Below are 22,082 nucleotides of genomic sequence, written 5' to 3' on the forward strand. Positions count from 1 at the left end.
CTGATCTTGTATTAGTAGGTGAAATAGCTGCACTTTATTTATCATATTTAGATGTTCTTGGCTTTTCGAAGATACTGGTCAACTTTTCAAGTCAAGATCTTTTTTCAGTCGATTGGCGCTGAAAATGTTGCTGATCTTTAGAGCTAAATGTTCTCGTTCACCTCTCTAGACTGTGCTGATGTTCTCTCCCACACTAAATGTTCTGCTACTCTTTCCCTCAGGGCCGAGCCCACGTTCTCTCCCACACCGAGAGCATCAACATCATCGCCCAGAGCCTGGCCACGGAGAACGTCAAGACCAAGGTGGCAGTGCTGGAGATCATGGGCGCCGTGTGCCTGGTGCCCGGTGGGCACAAGAAGATCCTGGAGGCTATGTTGCACTACCAGAAGTTTGCCAGCGAGAGGACGCGCTTTCAGGTGGGTATCCGTCTGTTGGTGAGAGGGACGAGCAGGGTATTGGTGAACAGGGACGAGCAGGGTATTGGTGAACAGGGACGAGCAGGGTATTGGTGAACAGGGACGAGCAGGGTATTGGTGAACAGGGACGAGCAGGGTATTGGTGAACAGGGACGAGCAGGGTATTGGTGAACAGGGATGAGCAGGGTATTGGTGAACAGGGACGAACAGGGTATTGGTGAACAGGGATGAATAGGGAAGGAGCTGAACAGTATTGGGGTATTTCAAGGCCATGAAGGGGTTTTTTTTCATTGAAAATGCATGAAAAGGTGCATTTGAGAAGCTAAGGTGAGTTTTTAGGGGTTAATCAATAGGTAGAATGATCATATCTCTGTCAGTGTGAAGTGTTGTGTTCTGACGGAGTGTGTGTTTCTGTTGGTGACCCTTTAGAGTCTCATGACTGACCTGGACAGGAGCACAGGTCGTTATCGGGACGAGGTGAACCTCAAGACCGCCATCATGTCCTTCATCAACGCCATCCTCAGCCAGGGCGCCGGAGAGGTGAGTCACCGCCATCATCTTCATCATGCTACCCCCCTCATCTTCCTCATGTCTTGTCTCAGTTATACAGCATCTCCTCTCAGTGCTCTTAAAATGATTGAAACACAGCCAGTTAGCGCTTGATTTCTCATTTGCTAGACCTACAGTTTGTACAATATGTTACTGGTAAAGCACGAAAGGCTTGTTCTCTTTCCTATGTCATGGAGGGACTGAAACAGTTATCGTTTTGAGTAATTGCTTCCTTAGCCTGTGCTGACTGGTGCATTTTTTTTTCTCTCTCTGCTCCCTTTCCTGACTTTCTTTTTTCTCTCTTTCTCTCGTTCTATCCATCTTCCTTTTCTCTCTCTCTCTCTCTCTCTTGTCTGTCTGTCTCGCTGTGCAGTCGAGTCTGGAGTTCAGGATCCACTTGCGATATGAGTTCCTGATGCTGGGCATCCAACCAGTCATTGATAAACTGCGCACACACGAGAACTCCACTCTCGACCGGTTAGTTTTACACACACTTTCATGCTCAGGGTAGAGGCCAGCGATGAAGACATGAAGCGCAACACACTCAGACGGCCCTCTACGCCTCCTATAACATGCCATGCCAAAAAAATAGAATCGCTAAATGATCCATTGTGAGTTTTTTGCTTAGCAAAATATCCCAGTTAATGATTTTACAGTCCGTGCTTTGGCATTGTTTTCAGTGGTGTATCATACACACACACACACACACACACACATGTTAATTCTCCTCAAAGGAATATGTGTATACTATGCTTATTAATCAATTGAAAGTATAAACATATACAAACAATCTTTGGTTCATAACCTCGCTTTTCTGATCCTCAGGCATTTGGATTACTTTGAAATGCTGAGAAATGAAGATGAATTGAGTCTGGCAAAACGCTTCGACTCCGTAAGTGTTATTCTTTTCTCCGTCAGTGGATTTGCCCCCCCCCCCCCCCCAGTTTGCTCTTATTAATCAAACAGGGTCTTACATGAACTTTTTACCACATGCTAGAATGAGCGCATAAAAATAATGTAGCCGATCGCAGGAAATGACATAGTAGAATTCTAATCCTAATGAAGTGCCAGGAGAGATACTACATCTTCCTCCTTTGTACTGTCTCCATACTTCAAGACTACTGGCCTACTTTAAAACATTCATCAGTAAACATGTGGTGGATCAAGGCAGTAGATACATCACCGGTCTTTCTCAATGCAGCATGAAACAGAATGACAATACTATGAAAGAAATACTTTAATCGTTTTTTGGTCACTGTGCCTTCTCTCTCTCTCTCTCTCTCTCTCTCTCTCTCTCTCTCTCTCTTTTGCTCTCTCTCTCTTGCTGTGTCTGTCTGTAGGTGCACATAGACACGAAAAGCGCCACTCAGGTGTTTGAACTCATCCGTAAGAGGATAAACCACACAGAAGCGCACCCGCACTTTCTCTCCATTCTGCAGCACTGTCTGCACATGCCCTGTAAGTTGGTTCAACAGACTATCACTACGTCTCCACATGATAGTGATAACACTTTGTTTGTTTGTGTTTATCTACCATGTACAGTATGTCATACCATTCATTGTATATTACCTGTGTAGGGCATGTTAAATTAGACATACTGATTTACTTAAACAGGTGTGATTGTTGTAGTTTTAGCAGAGTGCTATGGACACATAAGAGTAGGGAGGGTGAGGTATGTCTGCAGATTTTAAAGGCATCTTGTTGTAGAGTGCTGCATTGTAGCAGTTGTAACACAAAAGATGCCTGACTGACATATTTACACGACTGTGTCGAATCCAATTGGACCCTCTGATTGCCAAAAAATTCCACAAGGTTTTATGGAAAAAAAAAACAATCGTTTTTCAACAAGGTCAATAGTTGACTTTGTTCACAAGTAAACGGCGATATATCACATCTGCAGTATTAGATGGGGGCCATTAAGCCTGTTATCACATTTGCAGAGTGTTGATTTTCCCACCAGTTCAAATGAAGGCTTAAAAGCACAGCGCAAACAAGCATGGGAGGTTCATATCCAAAGATAAATTAAGTTACATGTACAGTGGGTATAGTAAGTATTCACACCCATGCTAAAGTTGACCAAAAAGAGGAATATAAAATCATCTTTTGAGAATTGATTGTAATGCCTTAATTCAAAAAATGAGTAAAAATCAAACCGTTAAGGACACTAATTTTCTTTGTGATTGAAGAATGTATCGTAAATAGATAAATGTTCTTCCTTAAATGCAGGTTGCATAAGTAATTGAACCCTATGTTAAATTCCCATAGGAGCAGGAGGATTTTTTATATGTTTTTATTTTTAAAGGCCAGCTATTTCATGGATCCAGGTTATTATGCATCCTGATAAAGTTCCCTTGGCCTTTGAAATTAAAATAGCCCCACATCATCACATACCCTTCACCATAGCTAGAGATTGGCATGGTGCTTTTTCCAGTTAGCCTATTAGCCTGTTTGATGCTCATTGAGCTCAATGCAAATCAAACAGGCTAATAGGCTAACTGGAAAAAGCACCATGCCAATCTCTAGCTATGGTGAAGGGTATGTGATGATGTGGGGCTATTTTAATTTCAAAGGCCAAGGGAACTTTATCAGGATGCATAATATCCTGGATCCATAAAATAGCTGGCCTTTAAAAATAAAAACATATAAAAAATCCTCCTGCTCCTATGGGAATTTAACATAGGGTTCAATTACTTATGCAACCTGTATTTAAGGAAGAACATTTATCTATTTACGATACATTCTTCAATCACAAAGAAAATTAGTGTCCTTAGCGGTTTGATTTTTACTCATTTTTTGAATTAAGACATTACAATCAATTCTCAAAAGATGATTTTATATTCCTCTTTTTAGTCAACTTTAGCATGGGTGTGAATACTTACTATACCCACTGTATATAGGGGGGGGGGGGGGGGGGGGGGACAAAAAGCCTTCATTGATTTCTCATGTGCACTGTTTTCATTCTTTAGACAGAGCGAATCATTTGTGAAGGGTGTACATGTCAGTGTCTTTTCATAACGGTTGCCCCAAAACCCCTTGTGTTATCAATTAGAGTTAAGTTACCATCAGGGAATTGGAGCCTCTAGATGATTCAGAGTTTGGTACGGAGTCAAATGTTGTACTTGCGTAGGACAGCGTCCTCAAAATAATTCATGACGATGGAAAGTAACGGCATTGCACTCGCTCTGAAAATCGCCTTGAGTAGCATTCCATTCTATTTGTGACTGTGTTTGGATTTATATGGAGTAGCCATCCAAATGAAAGTCTTATAAACGTCCTAATGGATTTACACTGTGAGCTTAGCTCATTAAAATTTGGCTATTAGGAATAGCAAAACCTCAGTGCTCACTGTGCCTGTGAGAAAGTAGCCTACTTCTACTAACATGGGAGACACTGATGTGTGTCTGTACATTCTCCAGACATTTTCATGTGTTGTTTATACAGTAGATACACAAGGTTCTTTGTTCCATCTCCTCCACTGTAGACCTTCTTCGTCTCTCTCTCTCTCTGTTGTCCTGTACTGTTTCTAAGTTACATGGATGAAATGTGTTTTATTGTATCAACTCCCATACTCATTTTTACTGTATAGATCTCTTCTGTCTGTACTTCTTTATTACCCTCCCACTACTTAACAGTTGATTTATCGTCCAACTATATTGCCTCCCAAACTCCCTCTATTGTGCTGGTCCTCTTGGACTATACGGTTTCTTAGCCTCCCTCTCTTTAACGGTTGATGTATTATCGGACCGTATTATCTCCTCAACTCCCTGTGCTGTGTGTGGGTGTTGTCGGGTTATATTGGCCGCCGTCCTCCTGGTGAGGGTGATGGGCAGTTTGGAGTCTGCGTGCGTGGTGGTATTGCTGACTGACATGTGTGGCCTTCTCTCCTCGTCTGTCCTCTGTCCCAGATAAGCGCAGTGGAAACACCGTGCAGTACTGGCTCCTCCTGGACCGTATCGTCCAGCAGATTGTCCTGCAGAACGACAAAGGTCACGACCCCGATGTGACCCCTCTGGAGAACTTCAACGTGAAGAATGTGGTTCGAATGTGAGTGGCTCAAACGATTCACTTTGCTTTCACTTCAATTCACTTAATTCAGGCCCATTCACACTGACAAATTTCATTTGTTTGCTTATTCACTGAAATGACTGAAATTCAGTTTAACAAAAGTCAACTGAGTTCAGTCGCTCAACTGAACTGTGTTCAACTGAACTAAGGTTTGACATAATAGATCACTTTTAGTTTCACATTGGCCACCAGTTTTGTTGAATGTTTTTGTTGTTGTTGCTGTTGACAACATTTGCATACAGTGTACAAATATTGAGATTAAAGACAGAACCGAAATGAGACTTTTCCAAAGACAGTCAGGATCAGCGCATGGCTTACAGATGAACTCAAGCCAGACATACCTCCAGTCTACTGCATCCATCTTGTCGAGCCATGAGCCCACGACCGTGTAGCCTGATACAGGGCTCAGTTAAAGGAGGGTGTTACCCCAATGGCCTCATTCCATCTCTCCTCCTCCTTATTTCACATTATTAATATCCTAAAGCTCTAAAGCCTTAAGCCTTCCCAAAGCAGCCTGTCAGTTAGCCAATCTGCCTGGGATTGGAGTGATTTGGATTTGGGTTTGGGGGGAGAAATATAATCCTGCCTCCCGTAATCTGCAAGGAAGCAAGATCCCCGAGATGGCCCTTGTTTTATTTAATGTACTCAGAGCAACAGTGCAATGCGAGTACTACTGTACACATCCATGTGTTGGGAGTGGTGTGTAATCAGATGAGTATAGCGAGCTGGAGTCCGTTGGGCTGAAGTGGGGTTCTTCCTGCAAAAAGGTTCACAGGGGCTCCCCTGCTGTTAAGTCAGCTTATGAATGCATACTTATAGAGTGCTCCTCTCCGTAAGTGTGATAATTCACTTGCTACCCAAATCTCACCCCCCTCCTCTCTCTCTCTCTCTCTCTCTCTCTCTCTCTCTCTCTCTCTCTCTCTCTCTCTCTCTCTCTCTCTCACTCTCTCTCTTTCTGCCCATCTTCCCATAGGCTTGTCAATGAAAATGAAGTGAAGCAGTGGAAAGAACAGGCTGAGAAGATGAGAAAAGGTACAGCTGGCTGGCTCGCTTGGCAGGGCCTTGATTTGAATCTAACCTTGTCGTGTTTCCATGTGAAAGGGTTGCACAACTTTCCTTTTGATGCCTGATTAGGCAGACCAACAGCAACACACACACACACACACACACACTCACACAAACACAGAATAAAAGAGACAGTGAAGTCTTTCTCCACCTCTCTCTGTCTGTCTGTCTCTCTCTGTCTCTCTATTTCTCACATACACACACACACATACACAAGCGGCAGACCTTGAGTGAAGCCTCTGACGCTTTGTCACGTTTGATTTGTCCAAAAAAACAGTGTCAAGGCGAGGGTTTATTTTTTTGCATGTTGTGAGATGTTTTGTCCTGCTGCCATAGTAATGGTACATTCTAAGGCAGATTATTCTAAACCCAACGGGCTAACCAAAGCCAGTAATCAAGATTAGCATTTTTATTTGTCCTGCGAAAGGTGATGATGGTCAAGTGCTACTGAAAGGCTTAACTGCAGACTTGAGCCTGGACCAAGTCTTGCCTCAGCTCGCCAGTGTCTTTTTGTCGGAAAAAAATATCAATCAGTTCCACATTCAATCAGTCGTTGAATGCTCTGGACTGAATTTCCGCCTAATTATTAAGACCGGTCTAATATTTCAGATGAAATATGTGTTTTTGAAAACAGTAGTGTGCCCGAGCGGAGGCTTAATCCTTGTTTAAGGAACTGATCCTATCCACTTGTCTTAGTCGGCCGCTGGTAAACACTACCCTCGCATGGCGACTGATCCGCTGCCAGTGTTGTGGTTTTATGCATAATGGTTTGAGCTGTGGTTTGGGTTGGACAGAAATGAACCAGGCCACTCACTCTCTCTCTCTTTCTCTCTCTCTCCCTCTCTCTCTCTCTGTGTGTGCGTGCGTGCCTGTGTGCTTGTCTGCATCTGTTTGTGTGTGTGTGTGTGTTTGTCTGTGTGCTTGTGTTTGTCTGCATCTATCTGTCTTTGTGTGTATATGTGTGTGTATGTGTGTGTGTGTGTGTATGTGTGTGTGTGTGTGTGTGTGTGTGTGTGTGTGTACGTGTGTGTGTGTGTGTGTGTGTGTGTGTGTGTGTGTATACGCGTGTGTGTGTATGTGTGTGTGTGTGTGTGTGTATATGTGTGTATGTGTCTCTCTCTCTCTCCTACCCTCTCTCAGAGCACCATGAGCTTCAGCAGAAGCTGGAGAAGAAGGAGCGTGAGTGCGAGGCCAAGGCCCAGGAGAAGGAGGAGATGATGCAGACCCTCAACAAGATGAAGGACAAGCTGGAGAGGGAGACCACCGAGCACCGGATGGTCAAGCAGCAGGTCACCGACCTCTCCGCCCGGCTGAACGACCTCAGCTCAGTACGTCGTCCGCCCCAATCCTGAGTCCACTCGGGCCCATCGTTTAATACACAAACACACAATGTAGACATCAGTGATAGTGCCCATTCAATAGTGTTTACGTGGCTTTAGCATCCACTGAGCAAATGGATGAATATCATACTACCCGTTGTTATTCCATTTGGATATTACTGTATGCACCATGAAATAGAAATATAAATATAATTACATAAATATAAAATTATATAAATAACACAGTTTAGGCTTCTTAATTTGTTTATGCTGCACATGCATTGCACAAGTGTGTGCCCACAGGACATCAAATAACATTTCCGAGTTGTGATATCACAAAAGTGGCATGTTTCAGTTGAAAAGCTCAGCCGCTCTAAGTAGCTTAGGGAACACTAAGCTCGCACTTTTCATTGTGGTGTGCTGAGGTAACGTGTAGAACTCTGCGCAATGTGTTCTATTCTTAATAATCGCGCCATGTGACTGCCCTCCCTTACAGAGGGCGAGCTCGGCTGTCCCTGGAGGACCACCTGTTGTTGCCCCAGGGGGCCCCATCCCACCCCCTCCTCCTTGCCCCGCCGGCATGCCCCCTCCACCCCCGCCACCGCCACCAGGGATGGGGCCTCCTCCGCCGCCGCCACCTCCCGGCGGACCCCCACCTCCGCCGGGCATGCCCCCCTTCGGTGGCATCCCTCCTCCTGGAGGTATGCTGGGGCCGTCGCTGAAGAAGAAGAACATCCCTCAGCCCTCAAACCCCCTCAAGTCCTTCAACTGGGCCAAAATACCAGAGGTGAGATTACTGAAATGATTGCATAGTGAATCACTCAGGGAAGAAAACAAATCCCCCCCCCCCCCCTGCAGCATTTCATCGGAAGAACCTTGTTATATTACCATGTGACTCACATCTTTCCCCATTGCTACGCTGGCACAAAACGTAGAAGATTCCCGTCGAGAGACCTCTGTGGTTTTCCTTTTTTAAAGGCTTTAACTCAAAATCTGCGGCCTAATCTTCTTTGTCAGGCCTAAAAGAATTATAGACAATCATAAAATCTGCTGTAGAGCTTCATGGGGGGGTTACATTCTGTTAAGAGTTCAATACGGTGTGTCTACTGTGCTATGAAAGAGTCTCTGTTTGGTTGCCCTTGGGCTCTGTGCTTATCTGTGTGAGTTTGTGTAGCGACACACATTTGTACAGAGGTCTTTTGTAGTGTCTCTGCTGAACCCTCTGATATCGGGGTAGTTTACATGTGTAAACATCGCACATCTGTCCTGTCCCGCAGAACAAGCTGGAGGGCACTGTATGGTCAGACATGGATGATGGGAAAGTCTTCAAAATCCTGGACCTGGAGGACATTGAGAAAACATTCTCGGCCTATCAGAGGCAACAGGTATGACAGTTGTCACTGTGTTTCGCTTATCACCCACCAACCGGTACCGATTTTTTCGGATCAAATTTATTTTGACATCCAGAATGCCTAAGTCAGTTTATATAAGGTCGCCGTTTGTTTCAACAACAATCTAGAAGGTCAGGCTGGGTATTGTCATTTAATGTGGCTACAATAATTATATTCCAGCCTACCATCGGATAGTTGTGACTTTAGACAGATATTCTTTCCTTTGCGCTGCACAAATATGCCTTTATGACTGATGAAGCTACCCAGATCCCCACTTCAACACACACCAGCGGTCAGCTTCCCCGGTCATAACTCACAAGGGGCTGAGGCAGCAGGTCAGCACTCCAAGCCAGGACCCTGTCGCGTTTCAGACAATTACAGATAGTGTGGTGACACACACACACACACACACACACACACACAACTTGCTCTGGTGGCTGGATGTAGTGGCCAGTTTGGTGTCTTAACATTAAACAGAGCGTGTGTGATAAGACAGTATTCCTAGACAAGGCCTATTGCTAATGCTATTTATAGTGTTTTAGCAGTGGTCTATGAATTTGCAGACACCAGACCACTAAGAACAGAGCTGCTGGATATTTATCTAGCCTCGACAACAGACCAATATGTTTTTTGTCAGGGCTGGGACTGAGGGAACATTCACAAACTTAGTCATCTATCATGGCCTGACTATAACACTGTGTGTGCTAATGATGGATCATCACCCGAGTCTGGTTTAGTCATCTTCGTTAATATTCATTCGTTTGAAAATGGCTAATTTTAGCGCTTGCACATTTACCGCCACACGGCTAGCATATTGTTTTGTTTTTTTAGCGCCAGCCGTTTACAATTGTGAATAAAAAAAAAGATCATCAAACAGAAAAACTTAAGCCTTGTATTTAACAATGAAAGCCCAGCACACATTGCTTGAAATGATTAAAATCTGATCACGACATTTCTTGTGGCTTTTAGAGTTGCATGCCTTTACATGGCCTCTGCTTTTTGTGTGTGCTTCTGTCTGTTGCTCACTAATGTGTTCTAATGTGTTCCTGCTTATTGATGTGCTGAATCGGCCTTCCCTGTCTGTCCACTCTATCGGCCACTTCCCCTCTGTCCACTCTGCTCTTCCTCTATTTCTCCCAAATCTCCAGCTCTCTCTCTCTCTCTATCTCTCTCTCTCTCTCTCTCTCTCTCTCTCTCTCTCTCTCTCTCTCTTTGTCTGTCTCTATCTATCTATCTATCTATCTATCTACCTATCTCTCTTTCTCTCTCTCTGTCTGTCTATCTATCTATCTATCTATCTCTGCTCATGAATGCTAATGCTAATGAATGCTAATACTAATGATTGCTGCTTCCCCGATATCCCCCAATCCCCTTTGCTCTCCATCATCTGCCCTCCAGGACTTCTTAACGCTCAATCACCTCAAACAGGTGAGTGGGTCATTTCATCACCAGGACTTTTACCTGCATCAACTCACTTCACCTTGACTCTCTGTTTGCATCTTCATCGTCCCAGCTCATTTGCGCCCACCTTCCTCATCCTCGTTTGGCGCTCTTGGATAACTCGCTTGAGCTGTTTGATAGGTCTCCCCCGGAGTTGCCCAGCGGCATATTTTTGTGATTACATACAGGCCAGTGAGGCCACTAGTCTGGCCACATTATGTCATGTGAAATACAATTTAGAATTAAAAAAAGAAAAAAAAAAGAAAGAAAGATTGAGGGGGAGACGTGTAGGAGGGGGAAAAAATCTCATCATGTTGATGAATGGACTGTTTCAGTTTATTAGTTACAAGTTCAAGATGTTTCTTTGTGTAATTAGCCCAAATTGGATTTGTGGCATGCAGTCAGTTTCGCTAGCAGCTGGAGTTCTTGCAACAATAAAATAATGCCAGATTTCCGTTTGCTAAAAACAAACCTATGCCCCCCACCACCACCACCACCACCACCACCACCACCGCCACTACCACCGTCATCCACCCCCTGTTAACCCACAAGCCCCAACCCTCCTCCCTTGGATAAATCCCCACCACCACCAGCACCACCACCAAGTAAAACATACACTCCATTGGGAGCCATTTCCACAGTCTGTTTCCTAGCAGTCCATTCCTGGTTGAAAAATAATACCATTGTACAGAGGTGAAGAATTAGTCGGGAGTCTCTTAGTCTTCTTGTTGGTGTGTTTCTTTCGCCTGTTTTTGTGTGTCTTGGGGATCATGATATGTATCATATTCATGTTTGTCTGGTATGACTTGTGTGTTTGTCTGGTTGCTAAGGATGTGCATGTTTGATAGAGGTTGAATTAGTGGGCTCCTAGAGGCTCTGGGAAAGGCTTCTCAAAGCCTTCTCAAAGCCTTCATTCTTAATTCTGACAGCTGGACTATGAGGGCAAGCTTTAAAAATAAATCACACTGACTACGTTTACATGCACAGCAATAATCAGACAATTGCCCTTATTCAGAATAAGACAATATTGTGAGTATGGGATTTACATGAGTTGTTGATAGAATGTTCCATTCATATTCCCTTTTCCATATAGCACAGCATAGTCCGATTATTACTAGCAGATGGTTGATTCTGTAAAAGTTTCTTCACCGAAAAACTCTTATTGGATGTTATGATACAATGAAGGTGTATACATACATGCAACATGATAATTGCTTATTCTTGTTATGTCCTTATTTGAGTTAAGCTGTTAAGGCCATCAGAAATGCTGTTTACATGCGGAATATTGTCTTAATTGGGTTAATATCGGAATATTAATGTCCATGTAAACTTACTCTCTGTAGAGGTCCAGTAAGACACCGTCAGTTTGTTTTATGGCCGCGTGCTGGGCACGATTTTGAGGTTGCTTCGTTTACTGTCCTTGCAGAAAGACTCGGAGGATGACACGACGACAACAAAGAAGGTCAAGGAGCTGTCAGTCATCGATGGCCGACGGGCGCAGAACTGCAACATCCTCCTCTCGCGGTGAGTGCTACTCTGAAGCTTTATCCTCGTCTCAACTCTCGCTTCAACTCCGTGTTTTTTACACTTTCCGTTACCCGCTCCCATGGGTCCCCCTTAAGTCCTCCTCGAAAACCACGCACAGACATTAAATTATATTATCCGTTACGTCACAATCAAATGACAATCATATTGAGCTTTATTCTACTTTTGAGCGATCTCTCGTTCTGTCGCTCAGGACATTGTTCGTCACGGTTGACAACGTGTTTAAGGGCTCTCGCCAGCCAAGCATTACATTTAATCTTTTTAACGGGATGACTTTGGCCAAGTTCCTCTACAGTTTCATCACCGCTCCTCAAGGGTCGTCATGGAAACATGCAAGTACACACTCAAGCACACACACACGTTCAAGAAAGCCGGCTCTGTGTGTTTTCTCCCTCGTGTAGTTCTTTATTGGACAGCTGTGAGCAGGGACCCTGGAATTTGGGTTATTTTATATCATTTCCTGTCTCCAGAATCTTTTGTTCGCAGTCACCCAAAGCACAACCCCCAACATGCACGCACGCACTGCACCCCCTCCGAACAGCAAAACAGCTTGTCTTCACTCTGTGGCTCTTGGAGGCGTATAGTCTGTGATTCTTCATGACCTGTCCGTAGCTCAAGAGCATTCACATACGCACACACACACACACACACACACACACACACACACACACACACACACACACACACACACACACACACACACACACACAGACTTTCTCCACTTTTCCCTACACACACACACGCAGTGTGAAGTCGGTAGTGTTCGCTCTACCTTAATGAGGTGTGCTGGCTTCGACGCCATCCAGCCCTCTAACACGCTCCAGCTTTTACTGCGAGGCCTGTTCTCGGCCCAGTTGCAGAGTTCCTGGCACGGCGGCGGGCCCGTCCCGTGATGGTGCAGTGTTCCAGCGGCGCTTTTCAAAACTCCCCCGTCCCTCTCCCGATCCCAGGCCTCGTGCCACCTGCTGCCCTTGGCGAGGCTCTCGGGCCTCTCTCCGTGGCGCCATGCCTGGAAGAGCAGGTTTCTGACGTCCGACCCGCGCTTGTTTAACTGTACATGACAACCATGGCCAGTCCGCAATGGAAATCTCAAACTCGCTTTCCTCTTGCTGATGAGAAAAGGCTCTGATTTTGTGACGAGCTGGGGATAGAAAACTTGATATCAGCAACAATCCACAATCCACAACAGTCTACTTACTGGCTTAGTATGAAAATGGACCAGGTATGTTGAGTTGAAATTCTGTCTGCATACAGCCCTTACAGATCCGCCTCGTCATGGCCCGCCAGGCTTTCTGCTTGTTTCTGTAACATCTCGAACATTTTCTGAAGGAGTGTGAGAACGTTTGGCTTTAGATAGAGAGGAAAGGAGATTTCATATTGAGACTCTAGAGGCCTGTATCAATCAAGTGTTATCTTAACGTTTCAAACACATCAAACGTTTTAGAAATGTTTTCTGGTATATCTGGATCTTCTCGGTTGCACGCACCTCATACACACATAATAGATGGCTGAAAATAAGGGTGTGTTTGAGACAAAGCCAAATGTCTATTGTCTGTTCCTCAGGCTGAAGCTGTTGTTGTTTGTTCCTCAGGCTGAAGTTGTTGTTGTTGTTGTTGTTTGTTCCTCAGGCTGAAGCTGTCAAATGAGGAGATCAAGAGGGCCATTATGACCATGGATGAGCAGGAGGATCTGCCCAAGGACATGCTGGAGCAGGTGAGACATGGAGCCACATCCACAAGCTAGCTAGCCTACATTAGCTCGGATTGAAATCCGAAAGACTTTTGGGTTACACTTTACTCAAAGATATCTGCATATGAGTGCCATGACATACTACTGTCATTAAGTGTCATTTGTTTTTTTGTCACAACAAGTTAGGGTCATGTTTTCACGATAGTGTCATGTCACTCTTATCTAGATATCTTCAGGTAAAGTGTTACCGACTTTTGTCCAATTTTGTACAATTCGTCCTCCTGTCTACCCTGGAAATCCAGAGTTCTTGCGAGAGCACAATTTGAATTGTGTCTGCAAGATACTCTGGCAAAATGGAATGATGCACGTTACTTTTACCCCAAGCAACGGGGGAAACCAAATCAAATCGATGTATCTGATATAGGCCACATTAGACGTATGGTATACGAACTCTCGGAGCAGTGACATTTGGATCCACTGGCCACCCTGCACTGTGGGTCCACAGTCTTAGTAGTGAGACTGAAGCAGAGGATTCCAGAGAACCCATAGCCCTGCACATGTTTGTTAGCTTAGTGCTACAGAATGCCAGCATTACCTACCGAGAGGGGTGGCCGTCATAAGGATGTGTAAGCAAATGTAATGCTCAAGCGTGAAATGGAAACCTTGGTGACAGTATTTGTTTATGTCTGTTTTAATGGAGTTGGACTGTCACTAATATCTCTATATCGAACTGATTTGAAGTGGTACTGTAGGTCATCTGAAGGAGGGGCTATAAAAAGGAATTTAAAGTAAGAGTGAAGGCTGTGGAGAATCGAGTAAAAAAAAATTTAGTATGTTGAAAAGACTAAACATTTTAAGCTTTTAGACAGCATAAATATGCCTCTTGGCCATAGAGATGGATGTAGCATGACTGTATACCTGTGCTCTAATCCGGCAGGAATGCTAGCCGGTAATAGCAACCAAACGCACCTTCTGCTCTCCGTCTGTGCTTCCATCTCCGTCCACACATCTCCATCATGCTGCGCCCCAAAGAAGTCGACCGCAATAATCACAGCGAGCGTAACGTGACTGACTGGCCTCGCCACACCGACTACGAGTGAGACCAATATCGGAGCAATCAAACGTTTTACAAGGCGGCTTTGATCTCGACTCCGTTCTAATTAAAGAAATTAAAGAATCTTCATGCGGCTGCCGGTTGCCGGGGCATTCGTTTGCGGCAGGACGGGGGGATGCTGGTGGAGAGCATTTAGAGGGGATTGGAAGAGAAGGCATCTGAGGGCCGTTAGGAAGTCTGCCACGATACGGCCCAGGCACCAATTATTTCCAGCTGCTTGGTGCTATCTCTCTCTCTCTCTCTCTCTCTCTCTCTCTCTCTCTCTCTCTCTTTCACTCTCTCTCCTTTATTTCTCCCTCATCTCTCTCTCCTTCATTTCTTTGTCTCTCTCTCTTTCTCTTTCTCTCTCTGTTATTTCACTTTCTTTTCTTCCCTCTTCTCTCTGTCTTAACTCCCTATTCTGCTGTCACATTCAGTAAAGATGAGTTGTTTAATCTCAGAAGCTGAATCCATCATAGTTGGATTAAGACTTCCTACAGTATATTATCAAGAGGGTTTTTTTTCTATCACAAAATCAGACCAAAAGTAGTCCAGACAGTTGATAGTCAAGCACTAACAAGCTTGCCAGTCTCAAGATAATGTCCTTCATATGTTCTTGTGGAAGAGCCATTTCTGCTGTCTTCTGTCTTTCATTTCTCTAATGGCATATTATTAAGGCCCATAGAATTCCATGTGAAACTTCAAGTCTCCTTTTTTGTGCCAAAATCTCACTGTGCTTGTTTAAGGAGAGGAAGCTACAACCTAAATCCTAACTGACAAACAACCAGGGGCCTCTGAGAAAGAACGAGTTTTGTTCTAGGAGGCCTTTGGAGAATGAAGCTGACCGATCTTTGCACATCACTATCACCTGTAGCACATAGTATAGTCTATGGCAGGGCTCTTCAATTAGCGGCCCGCGGGCCGGATCCGGCCCCCGAGATACTTTGTAGTGGCCCTTGAAGTGTTGGCTGATGTTATATAAGCAAATCCATATTCGGTAGAGACGTAAATAGCTGGTGGAAAACACAATAATGGAGGTACAGCGATAGGCTACACTGCGAGTAGCGCCTATAAACTAGAAATGCAATTCCAAGGAATTACCAGTGCATGAAAATGCAAAAAAAGGTAGATATGGTTACTAAGGTGTAGCTAGGGTAAACATGGTGGTTGCATCGTTTACAGAGAGTTGATAGTGTGAAGGTAGACAGTTTAAAGCTGAAACATTCCAGTTCTAACTTAACTAATGATTTCTATTCATGTTAAAATGTTGATTAGCTAACTTAGCTAATGATTTCTAGCAGTTGTGCTAAAAATGCTAATTATGTTATCAATGCTAACTTTACTAACAATGCTAACCAGGTTGATTAGCTAACTTAACCGATGATTTCTAGCAGTAATGCTAAAAATGCTAGCTAGGGTAACAATGCTAGATTTGCTAACAATGCTAACCAGGTTGATTAGCTAACTTAGTTGATGATTTTTTGCAGTTATGCTAAAAATGCTAGCTATGCTAACAAAGCTAACCATGCTAACTAGATAACTTGCTAGTGAGGACTTTTATTTTGAAACATTTGTTGCTAGGGTATCCATGGTGGCCACTATCAGGAAACAAGAAGTTACTGCAGTATAATCATGTTGGTTGCTATGGAAACGGTCATAAACACTTAATTTTAATGGTTGCTATGTTGGTTGCTAGGTACATGGAGGTTTCATGTAGTTGACTGGAGGCATAGTTGATGATAACTGACAGTTGGAATGGTTGAACAGTTAAATAGTTGAGTAGTTTCAATGGTCAAATTATTTAATAGTGTATTATTGCAGTGAGGACTTTTATTTTGAAACAGTTGTGGACAGAGGAAACAGTTAACAGGATCTGTAGTCTTAATGAGATTGTATGCTTAAAGCCTGAGACAGAAGGTGCCTCTCATATAGCGTTTACGCGTCCTCTCTCGCTCCTCACTGATCTACATAAAGAATGATGGAGCGGCAACAATAAGATAGTCTAGCCCTTCTTCTATCTTTCTTTATGTAGATCATTGAGGATCGAGGAGCGAGGGAGGACATATAAACGCTGCTTGAGAGGGACCCACAGTAAATACTTTAAAAGTTGTATGTAGATAGTCTAATTAATGTTGATAGACAGAATGTTTAATGGATGTTGATGGGCAGATTGTTTAATAGATATTGATTGACAGTTTAATGGTGGATGAGTGAATGGTCTGAAGAAGATAAATGGATAGAAGGTTGGATGGAATGTGCCTTATATTCTTGTTAAGAGAGACACTGATACAGCTCTCTGAGAGTAGTTGACACAGGTGTAATCAATTTAACTGGCTAGTCTTAAGAGAGCCAGAGTGTACTCTTAAAGCCTGAGACAGAGTAAATAATTAAAAAGTTGAATGTAGATAGTCTAATTAATGTTGATAGACAGAGAGTTTAATGGATGTTGATAGACAGATTGTTTAATAGATGTTGATAGACAGTTTAATGGGTGGATGAGTGAATGGTCTGAAGAAGATGAATGGATAGAATGTTGGATGGAATGTGCCTTATATTCTTGTAGAATGGAGAGACACAGCTCTCTACTGAGAGTAGTGGATACAGATACAGGTGTAATCAATTTAACTGGCTAGTCTTAAGAGAGCCAGCCTGAGACAGAGTAGATTGTTTAAAAGTTGAATGTAGAACGTCTAATTGATGTTGATAGGCAGACTGTTTAGAATGGGTGGATGAGTGAATGGTTTGAAGAAGATGAATGGATATAAAGTTGGATGGAATTAGGAGGAATTATTTTGATACTGTTGTGCACAGAGGATACAGGGGAACAGAATATGTAGTCTTCAGAGAGATTGCCTGAGAGAAACTGACAGTTGGTGCCCAGGTGGCTGACCAGCTGGAGTAAGATTCTAATTGCTGCCGTGATGTCATAATGAGCAATGTTAAGTCTATGGGGGAAATTGTAATAGTTTTTAACTAATAGTTTAAAAAGTATAAAAGTTACAAAGTTGAAAAGTCATAGCACACATGTCCTAAGTAAGACCTACGTAACACAGTTTGAATGAAGTTTCTACGTTAAACGGTTCTAGCTGATTTGCGTGCGTTAGAAGAAGAACTAGAAATGCAATTCCAAGGAATTACCAGTGCATGAAAATGCAGAAATAGATAGATAATGTAGATATGGTTGCTAAGGTGTAGCTAGGGTAAACATGGTGGTTGCATAGTTTACAGAGAGTTGATAGTGTGAAGGTAGACTGTTTAAAGATGAAACATTCCAGTTCTAACTTAACTAATGATTTCTATTCATGTTAAAATGTTGATTAGCTAACTTAGCTAATGATTTCTAACAGTTACGCTAAAAATGCTAATTATGCTAGCAATGCTAACTTTACTAACAATGCTAACCAGGTTGATTAGCTAACTTAACCAATGATTTCTAGCAGCAATGCTAAAAATGCTAACTATGCTAACAATGCTAAATTTGCTAACAATGCTAACCAGGTTGATTAGCTAACTTAGTTGATGATTTTTTGCAGTTATGCTAAAAATGCTAACTATGCTAACAATGCTAACCATGCTAACTAGCTAACTTGCTAGTGAGGACTTTTATTTTGAAACATTTGTTGCTAGGGTATCCATGGTGGCCACTATCAGGAAACAAGAAGTTACTGCAGTATAATCATGTTGGTTGCTATGGAAACGGTCATAAACGCTTAATTTTAATGGTTGCTATGTTGGTTGCTAGGTACATGGAGGTTTCATGTAGTTGACTGGAGGCATAGTGGATGATAACTGACAGTTGGAATGGTTGAACAGTTCAATAGTTGAGTAGTTTCAATGGTTAAATGATTTAATAGTGTATTATTGCAGTGAGGACTTTTATTTTGAAACAGTTGTGGACAGAGTAAACAGTTAACAGGATATGTAGTCTTCTGAGAGACTGTATGCTTAAAGCCAGAGAAACTGACAGTTGGTGCCCAGGTGGCCGGCCACCTGGCCTAAGATTCTAATTGCTGCCGTGATGTCATAATGAGCAATGTTAAGTCTATGGGGGAAATTGTAATAGTTTTTAACTAATAGTTTAAAAAGTATAAAAGTTACAAAGTTGAAAAATACAAAGCAGGCATGGCATAAGCAAGACCTACGCAACAACGTTTGAATGAAGTTTCTACGTTAAACGGTTGAAGCTGAATTGCGTGCGTTAGAAGAAGAACTAGAAATGCAATTCCAAGGAATTACCAGTGCATGAAAATGCAGAAATAGATAGATAATGTAGATATGGTTACTAAGGTGTAGCTAGGGTAAACATGGTGGTTGCATAGTTTACAGAGAGTTGATAGTGTGAAGGTAGACTGTTTAAAGATGAAACATTCCAGTTCTAACTTAAGTAATGATTTCTATTCATGTTAAAATGTTGATTAGCTAACTTAGCTAATGATTTCTAGCAGTTACGCTAAAAATGCTAATTATGTTAGCAATGCTAACTTTACTAACAATGCTTACCAGGTTGATTAGCTAACTTAACCAATGATTTCTAGCAGCAATGCTAAAAATGCTAACTATGCTAACAATGCTAAATTTACTAACAATGCTAACCAGGTTGATTAGCTAACTTAGTTGATGATTTTTTGCAGTTATGCTAAAAATGCTAACTATGCTAACAATGATAGCTATGCTAACCATGCTAGCTAGCTAACTTGCTAGTGAGGACTTTTATTTTGAAACATTTGTTGCTAGGGTATCCATGGTGGCCACTATCAGGAAACAAGAAGTTACTGCAGTATAATCATGTTGGTTGCTATGGAAACGGTCATAAACGCTTAATTTTAATGGTTGCTATGTTGGTTGCTAGGTACATGGAGGTTTCATGTAGTTGACTGGAGGCATAGTGGATGATAACTGACAGTTGGAATGGTTGAACAGTTCAATAGTTGAGTAGTTTCAATGGTTAAATGATTTAATAGTGTATTATTGCAGTGAGGACTTTTATTTTGAAGCAGTTGTGGACAGAGGAAACAGTTAACAGGATATGTAGTCTTCTATGAGACTGTATGCTTAAAGCCAGAGAAACTGACAGTTGGTGCCCAGGTGGCCGGCCACCTGGCCTAAGATTCTAATTGCTGCCGTGATGTCATAATGAGCAATGTTAAGTCTATGGGGGAAATTGTAATAGTTTTTAACTAATAGTTTAAAAAGTATAAAAGTTACAAAGTTGAAAAATACAAAGCAGGCATGGCATAAGCAAGACCTACGCAACAACGTTTGAATGAAGTTTCTACGTTAAACGGTTGAAGCTGAATTGGCTGCGTTAGAAGAAGAAGTTTAACTAGAAATGCAATTCCAAGGAATTACCAGTGCATGAAAATGCAAAAATAGATAGATAATGTAGATATGGTTACTAAGGTGTAGCTAGGGTAAACATGGTGGTTGCATAGTTTACAGAGAGTTGATAGTGTGAAGGTAGACAGTTTAAAGATGAAACATTCCAGTTCTAACTTAACTAATGATTTCTATTCATGTTAAAATGTTGATTAGCTAACTTAGCAAATGATTTCTAGCAGTTATGCTAAAAATGTTAATTATGCTAGCAATGCTAACTTTACTAACAATGCTAACCAGGTTGATTAGCTAACTTAACCGATGATTTCTAGCAGTAATGCTAAAAATGCTAACTATGCTAACAATGCTAAATTTGCTAAAAATGCTAACCAGGTTGATTAGCTAACTTAGTTGATGATTTTTTGCAGTTATGTTAAAAATGCTAACTATGCTAACAATGCTAACTATGCTTACCATGCTAACTAGCTAACTTGCTAGTGAGGACTTTGAAACATTTGTTGGAATGGTTGAACAGTTCAATAGTTGAGTAATTTCAATGGTTAAATGATTTAATAGTGTATTATTGCAGTGAGGACTTTTATTTTGAAACAGTTGTGGACAGAGGAAACAGTAAACAGGATATGTAGTCTTCTGAGAGACTGTATGCTTAAAGCCAGAGAGCTGCTGCAGGTGGGGCTGGCCACCTGGCATAAGATTCTAATTGCTTAACGACCCGATTGTGATGTCATAGAGGCCAATGTAAAGTCTATGGGGAAATTTTAATAGTTTTTAATTTATAGTTTAAAAAGTATAAAAGTTACAAAGTTGAAACATACAAAGCACACATGTCCTAAATAAGACCTACGCAACAACGTTTGAATGAAGTTTCTACGTTAAACGGTTGAAGCTGCATTAAACACGTTAGAAGAAGAATAATAAGAATAAGAAAACTTGGAATAACAGTATAGTGCATTTTCATGCACTATAATAATAAGAAGACTTGGAATAACAGTATAGTGCATTTTCATGCACTATAATAATAATAATAAGAAGAAGAAGAAGACCGAGGAAGAACAGTACAGTGCATTTTCATGCACTGTAATAATAAGAAGAAGAAGCCTAGGAAGAACAGTACAGTGCATTTTCATGCACTGTAATAATGTTCTGTGTGGTGCGTTGCCGTTGTAGGCTACTGTGTTACTGGGTATTATTCAAAGACGTTACTTGTGCCTTCCTTCGTTTTTACGCAGCGTCACCAACATGTTGACGTGCGCCAAATCCAAGTTGTTTTCCTCAAAGCATGAAGCATTTTTGGTGCATGAAATCTCACCGGTAGTGTGCCTCTCCAGTCCAAGCATATCCTCGCGAAAACATTCGCCACTTGTAATGTAGCTATTGAGGCAAATAGCAGTCGGTTTAAAAGTTTAACTTTGGTGGCATTAGTTCTGTTTCATGCGCTCACTCGCTCGGAAGTCCTGCAGCCACTGCACCTCAGCCAATTGCACGTAATGTTTAAGTTCCATTTTAGCTTAGTTTCAAGGTAAATTGCCACTACGTTGGAGTATATAAACTACAAACATTTTAACGGGTTTGACCACGCAAATATTCAGTGTGAATCTGTGAAACTAATACACATCCATCGCCTTGATGTCAAGTCCACTGTAAGTAACATTGATTTGTGAACACGTTCATCCAATTTAAATGGTGGGAACGTGAAATGTACACGTATGTTGAGAAGAGTTAAATATGCGACCGATTACGCACATTCATTTCTTTTGAGCACCGTTTGAAACCTGTTTACCCATTGGAAATTGTATGGACTTAGCAGTTACTGCGCAAAGCTCAGATTCCATTGCTGTTAATGTTATCACAGATTTCATATTAGCCATATTAGCAATGTAGATCCAGTGTCACCTTCCCAATGCCTACCACTGTGGTAGTGGCCTGTGGCAGAAATATTCCCAAAACACAAATACAACAAAATAACCACCAAAAAAACTAGATTATTATTTTACAAAATGCAACATATTAGCAATATAAATCCAGTGTCACCTGCCCAATGTTGACCTACCACTGTGGTAGTCTGGGCCTGTGGCAGAAATATTCCCAAAACACAAATACAACAAATAACCACCAAAAAACGCTATTATGCTTTTACAAAATGCAACATATTAGCAATATAGATCCAGTGTCA

The 22,082-nt window shown here is 42.1% G+C and overlaps 1 protein-coding gene across 4 annotated transcripts in view; it reads left to right on the forward strand.

Annotated features, from left to right (window-relative positions):
* daam1a (dishevelled associated activator of morphogenesis 1a) overlaps positions 1-22,082 on the forward strand; it is a 78,212-nt gene that overhangs the window by 48,894 nt on the left and 7,236 nt on the right. For 3 of the 4 annotated variants that reach the window (XM_062522124.1, XM_062522125.1, XM_062522123.1), the window contains exons 7-19: positions 222-416; positions 846-956; positions 1,339-1,442; positions 1,791-1,857; positions 2,306-2,423; positions 4,871-5,009; positions 6,004-6,062; positions 7,236-7,423; positions 7,911-8,201; positions 8,692-8,799; positions 10,204-10,233; positions 11,672-11,769; positions 13,419-13,503. In XM_062522124.1, coding sequence (XP_062378108.1) covers positions 222-416; positions 846-956; positions 1,339-1,442; positions 1,791-1,857; positions 2,306-2,423; positions 4,871-5,009; positions 6,004-6,062; positions 7,236-7,423; positions 7,911-8,201; positions 8,692-8,799; positions 10,204-10,233; positions 11,672-11,769; positions 13,419-13,503 — 1,593 coding nt within the window. The remainder of the gene's footprint in view (positions 1-221; positions 417-845; positions 957-1,338; positions 1,443-1,790; positions 1,858-2,305; positions 2,424-4,870; positions 5,010-6,003; positions 6,063-7,235; positions 7,424-7,910; positions 8,202-8,691; positions 8,800-10,203; positions 10,234-11,671; positions 11,770-13,418; positions 13,504-22,082) is intronic. The other variant, XM_062522126.1, reaches the window with a different exon arrangement.

Source organism: Sardina pilchardus, chromosome 20 (genome assembly GCF_963854185.1).
Source record: "Sardina pilchardus chromosome 20, fSarPil1.1, whole genome shotgun sequence".
Lineage (NCBI taxonomy): Eukaryota > Metazoa > Chordata > Actinopteri > Clupeiformes > Clupeidae > Sardina > Sardina pilchardus.